At 36.0% G+C, this 10687-nt stretch overlaps 1 protein-coding gene across 1 annotated transcript in view; it reads right to left on the minus strand.

The window, feature by feature from the left end:
• TNS3 (tensin 3) overlaps positions 1-10687 on the minus strand; it is a 588043-nt gene that overhangs the window by 64161 nt on the left and 513195 nt on the right. Inside the window, exon 22 of the mRNA XM_053714333.1 lies at positions 1126-1270. Within this exon, the coding sequence (XP_053570308.1) occupies positions 1126-1270 (145 nt within the window). The remainder of the gene's footprint in view (positions 1-1125; positions 1271-10687) is intronic.

The following is a 10687-nucleotide window of genomic DNA, read 5'->3' on the forward strand; positions in this document are numbered from 1 at the left end:
TGAAACTTTCTTACCAGAATCTACACAGTGGAACAGGAACACAGCCCTTCAAGTGTGACAGATAGTAGCATTGCTTCTAACATGGACTTGAGTGAAGAAAGCAGGCAGTGAAACTTATCAACGCTGATTGCCTATGGAGCTGTTAATATGAGTCAGGATGGTTTCACAGAAAGACTCTCCCTGCATCTCCGGACTCTAACTTTCATCCATGCTCTCACTGAGAGGCTGACAGGACTACTTAAAACTCCAATCCCATCTCGAAGAGTACTACCCTCCATAAGAGACTACTCCGAAATCTTATAACACTTCTCTGCCAACCTCCTGTGAATGACTGGGGTTATGAGGAAGTGGGGGAGGTATTTAAGCCTTTGGCTGGGGTGTCTTTGCCTCCTCCTGGTGGCCAGGTTCAGTATTTCCCACAAGTAAGGAATGCAGCTGTGGACTCTTCCCATATTAAGATGGAAAGTACAATTAATTCTTAAGTTACTTTCAAACAGTAAGATTAATATGAGCCAATATAAAAACATTACAAAAACCATTACAAAAATATATAAAATAAAATACACTGATAAGAACAAATCCTGGCTAACCCTTGGGTTTTATAATTAATCAAATTAACTATATTGTCCCAAATTGGGGACAAAATGGCATTAACACCATGTCTAAAAATCTGGTATTTGTATAAAATAACAAATAGGGCTGTTGGTAATCTTTACTGTGAAAAATATGTGGTGTAGAAAGTATCTGATAAACACAATTTTGTGAGTTCTGCTTAAAGCAACACAAAACCCAAATTGTTTCTTTCACGATTCAGATAGAGCATGTACTTTTAAGCAACTTTCTAATTTACTCCTATTATCAATTTTTCTTCATAGCCAAAAAATCAGCAAGTACTACACAGGTGCTGAACCAAAATTGGGCTGGCTCATATGCTTACATTCCTGCTTTTTCAAATAAAGATAGCAAAAGAATGAAGAAAAATTTATAACAGGTGTAAATTAGAAAGTTGCTTAAAATAGCATGTTTTACCAGAATAACGAAACAAAAATTTTTTGGGTTCATGTCCCTTTAACATACATTTTCATATTTAAAATACATGTATAATTTGTCTCATTAACAGCTTACCTTTCTCCTCTTGTCATAGAAATGATACTGCTGGCATTGCATGAAGAATTTGATGGTCTTGAAATGGAAGACCCCTGCATCTCAGTCAAAGAATTTTCAGACAATAGAGTGGAATGATTCAAACCTTCACTGTAATTCTGTGGCTCTGAAACAATATGGGTAAACAGATAAGATGATTAAAAAGAATATAAATTAAACCTTTTTTTATCTTGGCTCATATCTTTATGAAACTGAACTTTGCTCCTTTTTAGAGAACGACAAAACTAGACTCCATCCATTTACCAGTATAATGGTAATTACCCTAAAAAGGCCACCTTTTCTTAGCCAATAGACACGCACATATTAGACAGACCAGGGAGGGAGCCTGCTAAGTATTGTCTAGGGACAAGATATAGAAAATTACATATTTTAAATTTATTTTCCATTACCTTGGCTCACACTAGCCAGTATTTAGTAAAAACTGAATGGCCTCCAAAATGGTACAAACCCTGGAAGAATTAAAGGGATGAGACTTGTAAGGCTATATAAATAATTTATTATAAAACATTGTAGAAATAACTCTTTTGACCAAAATTAGCTCCTGCTGATTGGCATTTATTCAATTAAAAAATTGTTAGAAACGTGTAAGATATCTTCCAAACAGCAGCTTTACATAACTCAGATGGGTAGCATTTATGCTCCCTCTGGTACTGTAACTTTCCTGCGATGCTTTAATGATCAAAGCCATCTTACAGTTATGAAAAGTGACAAAACATCTGTCATAAAGTCAAAAACCCTTATCTAAACAGTGGTGTAAACCCCTTACTAAATAAATAGCTTAAAATGGAACTTCATCTTGATTTTCTTTAAAGCAGATGGTTGCCCTGACATATAGATCTGGTCTCCAAGAAGCCTAATTATTTGTAATCAAGAAAATCTATGACTAAACTCCCTGCATCTCTGACAGAACACAATAAAATGAAATCTCTAAAAGCTTTTAACATTTACTGCTGTTTCCTTCAATTTCTTGGAAATCTGGACTCTCTAAACTGGGGTAGTGAAAAGGTTGAGGTAGTGAAACTTCACAGATTAATTTTTGCAGATGATCAGCAGAACATAGGAATCTGTAAGCTAATAAATGTATATATTAGCATAATCATATCAGAATTGCCCCTACTGGATACTAATTGACCTTTTTGTAGAATGAACATCCCCACACCCTCTGTCTCTGACCTTTCACTGCGTTTTCTATGCCTGGGCATAAAAGACACTTGATTACTGTTGTCTGGAATGAATTCAAAATATATCTGTAAAATTATAATATGGAAGTTTATTTGGTTTAGAGGTTCTCAGCAGGGAAGTACTCTTCTCTGCAGGCTTTCTGGACCTTAAATGACACAATTGTTTACCAAAAAACATATCAGAATCAAAAGGAAGAAAAAAAAAAAGTGTGTGAGAGAAATAAAGAGAGTTCGTCTTTTAGCCAGTATCAGCATCCCAATGCTGTGAGCATAGTTTTTTTTTTTTTAAGAAAAACCTCAAATACTTGCTTTGGCTTTGTCAAAGTCATTGTCATAGCTTTTAACAGCTGAAATCCAGTCCCAGAATCCAAAATGTTTAAGGGTACAGTCCATCTATTTATCCATTGTGTCCCTGAAGGCACCACACTCATCTATGGGCATAATTAGGCATCTGTATAACCAAGTCATTGCTGCATCCACATTAGAAGTAAAACTAAAATTCCAAGGCTATTTTAAAAAGGAACATTGAATTACTGCACCTGTTTCATGAATTATTTCCGAGAGATGTTAATAACTGCTGTAGACAGTTGTGGACACTCTTATAAAATGCATAAATTGTTTTTAATAATCTTAAGGGACAGTAAACATCTTGCAATTACAGTATTTTTCTGCATTTTTTTCATTAACACACTAGGTGAATTTTAAATGTTTTAATAAATAAACATCTTATTTAATGCAAATGTTTTGCAACAACCTAACCCAACCCACCACTTGCCTTATTTGGAGGATCCAATCTGCACTTAAAGGGACAGTATACACCATTTTTCATATAACTGCATGTAATATACACTACTATAAAGAATAATATGCACAGATTCTTATATAAAAATCCAGTATAAAACCGTTTCAAGGGGTCATGATTTCAAGATAAAGGGTAGTAGATTCAGGAGTAATTTGAGGAAGCACTTCTTTACAGAAAGAGTGATTGATTTATGGAATAAACTTTATCAAGAGGTAGTAGAGACAAACACTGTGGGGGACTTTACAAATGCATGGGACAAACATAAGGCTATCCTACAAACTAGATAAGTTTATTGTGTTAGGCAATATCGGGCAGACTTGCTGGGCCTATGGCTCTTATCTACCGTCAATATCTATGTTTCTATGTTTAAAAACTGACTTAGAAGCTCCCAATTTAGCTCTGTTAAAAAGGTAGCTAGAACACCCACTTTAAGTGGGAAATAACAGACCTTCCCCCTTCCTCTGCATATGAAAAGACTCTTTACACAAATAGGAGCAAGCTGAAGTAGGTATATGTCGGTATTCTCCTAAATACTTGGCGCTTGGTTAGAAGTCTGAAAATTAAAGCAATGTTATTTAAAAATAAGCAAAACTATACATTTAAAAAACAAAACAAACCTTGAAACCTGTATAGGCTATAAAGTGGATCGTCTACAAAACATTTATGCAAAGAAAAATCAAGTGTATAATGTCCCTTTAAAGGGACAGTACACTGTAAAATTGTTTTTATATGAATGTATTGTCAATGACTTGTTATACCAGCTGCAGAGTATAACATTTATGAGAAATTGCATTTTTCGGTTTATTTGTGTATATTAAATAGCTGGTTTTGTGCTTTTAAACCACAGCCTATTACAATGGGTTGAGCTTCAGGTAATTTCAGATCTCATTATGTTATCACTTATGAACACAGACTGCTTCCTTATCTTATATTTGTCTAGAAAACCAAAGCTCAATACGAGAACAATGGAAAATGATCATTTTATTACTTAACTATCATGCCCCCCACTGAGAGTGTAATCTCTTCTGCTGGCTGTGTTTACTTAGGCTATTCAATAGCATATACTCCAGTGTAGAAACTTTCAGTATAGGTTGGGATACCACAGGCCAAATCAGCTATTTCAAATGCCAAAATAGGGGTAAAGGAGCTACTTGTAAACAATTTAAAACACTCCAGCAGGTAAAATGAATCATTTAGAATAATTTAAAGGGGAGAACATTTTTGGGTGAACTGTCTAGCCACTGTTTTTGTTTGCTTTTTTAAGCAAACTGTTATTTTGTTCTTATATTAAAAAGAGAGAAGAGCTCAACCTGGGAACGGACAATAGCATAATAGCTTGCGCAATGGCTAGTTATCACCCAAGGAGCAGCCTCTTTTTGAGGTTTTATTCTTATTTTATATCTTTACTGATGAAAATTAGGGACAGATATGTGGCTGGGCTAGGCTTGCGAATTCTACACTTACAATTCACACAACTGGAAGACAAATTTCACAACAAGAAAATAGGGCAAAATAAATAATAAATGTATACTGCAAATCTCAGTAAGTTCACTTTTCCCTTTAATGAAATGACTCAGAGAGCTAAAAAGCAGCAAAATCATCATATTGTGAATCATCTACTATGTCTCAAAAGGAGATATTAGGAAAAATTAAATGTAAGAGACAGATGCTGTTCAGAAGGCCCCTTAAAGCCACAAAAACAAACAAATATGAGACAGGAGCATTGCACAAAACAAATGATGGAAACAGAATCGCCCAGATTTTTAAAACAAGTTCTAAAGACTTAACTGACTTTAAATCAGGTTCTTGCTGTTCATTATGAAGACTGGAGGCTCTCATGGGCTAAGCGCTATAACAGCAACACAAATACAGTCTTGAACATGCATGTAAATAAGGTGGCAGACTTCTCCAAAGGTGGGAGAAACAACAGGCCCAGGTATCAGGAGGTGTAATATATACTGTTACTCTTTATATAGCTAACACTGAATGTTATGATAGGGATGGGCCATACCAGGGGCATGGCGTACAGGTGGTAGGGGGAAAAGAGTGCTGTGCTGTGGGGCCACGCATATTTGTCTTGCCCAGAGCCTCACAAATGCTAAGGGTGTCCCTGGCAATGTCAATAAATTTTCATTAATTTATTAAAGGGACGCTAAACACAATTTTTTTTCTTTCATGATTCAGATAGAGCATGCAATTTTAAGCAACTTTCTAATTTACTCCTAATATCAGTTTTTCTTCATTCTCTTGCTATCTTTATTTAAAAAGCAGGAAAGTGATGCATAGGAGCCGGACCATTTTTGGTTGAGAACCTGGGTTATGCTTGCTTATTGGTGGGTAAATGTAAGCCTCCAATAAGCAAGCACGATCCATGGTGCTGAACCTAAAATAGGCTGGCTGCTAAGATTTACATTCCTGCTTTTAAAATAAAGATAGCAAGAGAACGAAGAAAAATTGATAATAGGCGTAAATTAGAAAGTTGCTTAAAATTTCATGCTCTATCTGAATCATGAAAGAAAAAATTTGGGTTCAGCGTCCCTTTAATTAAACAATTCAAGAGGGATTCAACTTTGAGTTTAATATCCCTTTAAAATGAACTTTGTGTCAAAAATATTTTAACCTATTATAATCAAATGAATACGGGAGCTTACACTTTACCTCTCTAGTTGCTGATCTTGTGAGGAACTTTATCAAGGAGTTTAATGACACTCTCTAAAGATATTAGAACATGTCATTTCTGAACTTCAATGCCACTTTAAAATATGTATGAAAAATCTACCAGTATGCAATAAATAATAATTACAGTTATAAAACATCTCCTTGCTACAAACAGACAGAAATGCTAATCTATTTATTACTTAAAAAAAAAATTAGAAAGAAATTTGTCATTTTCTAATGTTTTCACCCCCAGCTCAGCAGGGACCGCAAACTTAAGTCAATCAGCTTGCACTCAAGTGAATGAAAATCAATACATTCTTAACCTTGTAATCCAGATTTTCACTCAAAAACATTTAATTAACATTTTCTTCTAAAAGAAAATGTGATGAATGGGGCACTCAAGTAATTGAATTCATCATTTTACTAAAATTAAGATAAACAGTCAGGCCTATTAACTTTCATTAAAACTAAATGATGAAATATAGAAGAGTGAGATGCACCTATTCAAATTCATAAAACACTGTTAGATAGCAACATTCCTTACATACCAGAGGCTGAAGTAACACAAACGTCTCACGTATGGATTAAACAATTAGAACCTCATTCAGTCATTCAATGTGGGAATGTATTGAGGAGAACAACTAGATGCATAAACTTTAAATTGGAATGGCACAGAAAATGTATCATTATGCACAGTAAAAAAATAATTGTAAGGATAAAAGTGAATCAATCAGTAATAAACTTCAGTTAACTTTAATGTGTTACCAACCTTTTTAACAGTCTCCCAGGCTGCCTTCTTTATCTGTTCTTAGAACAATTCTCCCTTATTTTTTACATGTAAAATCTTCATTTTAAACATTTAATATTGTACCCTTGTACTCTAATTTATTTAATAATTGTGATGTAATATCTTTACTACCAATGTGCCTTAAAGGGACAGCTGAACCAGTGCACTGGTGAAGTAATCAGCTGATCAGTAAGCAGCCTGCTTGCATCCATCAGATGATTATTTCACCTGTGCACTAGTTCAGCTATAAAAAAAAAAACAGGACTGTTGGGGGTACTTGAGGACCGCGGTTGAAAAACACTGAGATAGAGCATGCTATTTTAAACATCTTTCCAATGTACTTGTATTATCAAAATTTGCTTTGTTCCTTTCTATCTTTTGTTGAAAAGCATATGTACACATGCCAAGCATGTTGTGGCTGATTGGTGGCTACACATTTGTCTCTTGTTATTGGCTTATCAGATGTTTTCAGATAGCTCCCAGCAGGGCTTTGCTTCTCCTTCAACACAGGATTTCAAGAGAATGAAGCAAATTTGATAACAGATGTCATATGGAAAAGTGTTTAAAATTTTATGCTGTACCTGAATCATGAAAGAAATATGTTGAGGTTAATGTCCTCTCTCAGCAAACTCTATTAGATTGTAATAGTGACCATGGACTCTTATTCTTAAAGGGACAGTATACTGTATTTTTCTTCCCTTTAAAGGATACAAACCTCACAGTTTTTAATACTTTTAAACAACTTTCCAATTTACTTCTAATATTTCCTTCATTCTCTTGATATTCTTTGCTGAAAAGCATACCTAGGTAGGCCCAGGAGCAGCAATGCATTTGCTGGGAGCTAGCGGCTGATTGGTGGCTTCTTATATATGCCTGGTCATTGGCTAATCCGATATGTTCAGCTAACTCATTGCATTGCTGCGCCTTCAAAAAAGGATACCAAGAGAACAAAAGCAAATTTGATAATAGACGCCAATTGGAAAATTGTTTAAAATCGTATGCTCTATCTGAATCATAAAAGAAACAATTTGAGCATCATGTCCCTTTAACGCGTTTCCAAAGATCTATTTAGCTGCTGGAGTGTATTAATTGTTTACAAAAATCTACTTTACCTTTATCATCTGAAGAAGACGATTTTGCCGGTTATATCCCTGCCAATACTGAAAATGTCAATACTTAACCCCTTAATGACCAAGGACGTACGCCACACGTCCTCAAAAAAAATACACTTAATGACCGAGGACGTGTGGCGTACGTCCTTGGTCTGGAAAGCAGCTGGAAGCGATCCTGCTCGCTTCCAGCTGCTTTCCGGTTATTGCAGTGATGCCTCGATATCGAGGCATCCTGCAATAACCCCCCTTGGCCATCCGATGCAGAGAGAGCCACTCTGTGGCCCTCTCTGCACCGGACATCGGTGGCCGGTATTGTTGGTGGGTGGGAGCAAGTCTGGGAGGCGGGTGGGCGGCCATCGATGTGCCGGGTGGAGTGGAGGGGGGCGGGATCGGGTACGGGACATACGGGGGCGCGCGCGTGCACGGGGGGCGGGCGCGTGCACGGGGTGGGAGCGGGAGGGAACCGCTACACTGCAGAAAAAAAAGGTTAAGAAAAGTAAAAAAAAAAACTAATAAAAAAATGATAGTAATAATCTAAGGGTTCCTGAAGGGGTGGGGGGTTGGTCTTGGGGGGGGGGGGGGAAGCTACACTACAGAAAAGGGCAAAAAAAAAAAAAAAATCATACTTTTTTTTACTAAACTGGGTAGGGGGAGGGTTAGAAAGCTGCTTGGTGGGGGATCAGTGAGGTTAGGGGCTAAGGGGGGATCCTACACAGCAGCATATGTAAATATGCCAAAAAAAAAAAAAAGCCCAAATATAGCTTTTATTTTAGTACTGGCAGAGTTTCTGCCAGTACTTAAGATGGCGGGGATAATTGTGGGGTGGGGGAGGGAAGAGAGCTGTTTGGGAGGGATCAGGGGGTCTGATGTTTTAGGTGGGAGGCTGAGCTCTACACTAAAGCTAAAATTAACCCTGCAAGCTCCCTACAAGCTACATAATTAACCCCATCACTGCTAGCCATAATACAAGTGTGATGCGCAGCGGCATTTGGCGGCCTTCTTATTACCACAAAGCAACGCCAAAGCCATATATGTCTGCTATTTCTGAATAAAGGGGATCCCAGAGAAGCATTCACAACCATTTGTGCCATAATTGCACAAGCTGTTTGTAAATGATTTCAGTGAGAAACCTAAAATTGTGAAAAATTTAACTTTTTTTTAATTTTATCGCATTTGGCGGTGAAATGGTGGCATGAAATATACCAAAATTGGCCTAGATCAATACTTTGGGTTGTCTACTACACTACACTAAAGCTAAAATTACCCCTAAAAGCTCCCTACATGCTCTCTAATTAACCCCTTCACTGCTGGGCATAATACACGTGTAGTGCGCAGTGGCATTTAGCAGCCTTCTAATTACCAAAAAGCAATGCCAAAGCCATATATGTCTGCTATTTCTGAACAAAGGGGATCCCAGAGAATAATTTACAATAATTTAAGCCATAATTGCACAAGCTGTTTGTAAATAATTTCAGTGAGAAACCAAAAGATTGTGAAAAAAATAGTGAAAAAGTGAACAATTTTTTGTATTTAATCGCATTTGGCGGTGAAATAGTGGCATGAAATATATCAAAATGGGCCTAAATCAATACTTTGGGATGTCTACTAAAAAAAAATATATACATGTCAATGGATATTCAGAGATTCCTGAAAGATATTAGTGTTCTAATGTAACTAGCGCTAATTTTGAAAAATAATGGTTTGGAAATAGCAAAGTGCTATTTGTATTTATGGCCCTATAACTTACAAAAAAAGCAAAGAAGATGTAAACATTGGGTATTTCTAAACTCAGGACAAAATTTAGAAACTATTTAGCATGGGTGTTTTTTGGTGGTTGTAGATGTGTAACAGATTTTGGGGGTCAAAGTTAGAAAAAGTGTGTTTTTTTTTCATTTTTTCCTCATATTTTATAATTTTTTTTATAGTAAATTATAAGATATGATGAAAATAATGGTATTTTTAGAAAGTCCATTTAATGGCGAGAAAAACGGTATATAATATGTGTGGGTACAGTAAATGAGTAAGAGGAAAATTACAGCTAAACACAAACACCGCAGAAATGTAAAAATAGCCTTGGTCCCAAACGGACAAAAAATGGAAAAGTGATGTGGTCATTAAGGGGTTAAAGGGACACTAAACCCAATTTTTTTCTTTTGTGATTCAGATAGAGCATGCAATTTTAAGCAACTTTCTAATTTACTCCTATTATCAAATTTTCTTCATTCTCTTGGTATCTTTGAAATGCAAGAATGTAAGTTTAGATCCCGGCCCATTTTTGGTGAACAACCTGGGTTGTTCTTGCAGATTAGTGGATAAATTCACCCAGCATTAAACAAGTGCTGTCCAGAGTACTGAACCAAAAAAACCCATAGCTTAGATGCCTTTTTCAAATAAAGATAGCAAGAGAACGAAGCAAAATTGATAATAGGAGTAAATTAGAAAGTTGCTTAAAATTGCATGCTCTATCTGAATCACAAAAGAAAAAAATTGGGTTCAGTGTCCCTTTAAGTACTTGTTATAGAAAAGCTACAGTAACAAGAGGGTTCAGATTAAATCATGTTCCCAGTGTGTGATGTGTGCGTGGGGGGTGACGGAGAGATACTAAAATATACTTAGTTTACATTGTTCTTTCAAAGTATTTTTTTTAAGGAAGCAGTGAAGATTAAAAAAGGAGGCCTTATGTGTAGATATTTAGACAGATAAGATTAGGTCTGCTCTCCCTTCAAGCTCAGTAAATTTTATTGGGCTGTGATTTCAATTAGCAGAAACTGTTATTTCATATACAAAAATAACCCAAAAAAGAACAATTTCCCATAAAGTTTAAACTCTGCAGCTGGTATAATATTGGAAACACATTAAAGGGACAGTGTACTGTGATTTTTCCTCCCCTTTAATGTGTTCCCAATTATCAATTTTAACTGCTGTAGTGTATTACATTGTTCACAAATGGTTAATTTACCTTTATTTTGACATTTGAAATAGC

Source organism: Bombina bombina, chromosome 5 (assembly GCF_027579735.1).
Source record: "Bombina bombina isolate aBomBom1 chromosome 5, aBomBom1.pri, whole genome shotgun sequence".
NCBI lineage: Eukaryota > Metazoa > Chordata > Amphibia > Anura > Bombinatoridae > Bombina > Bombina bombina.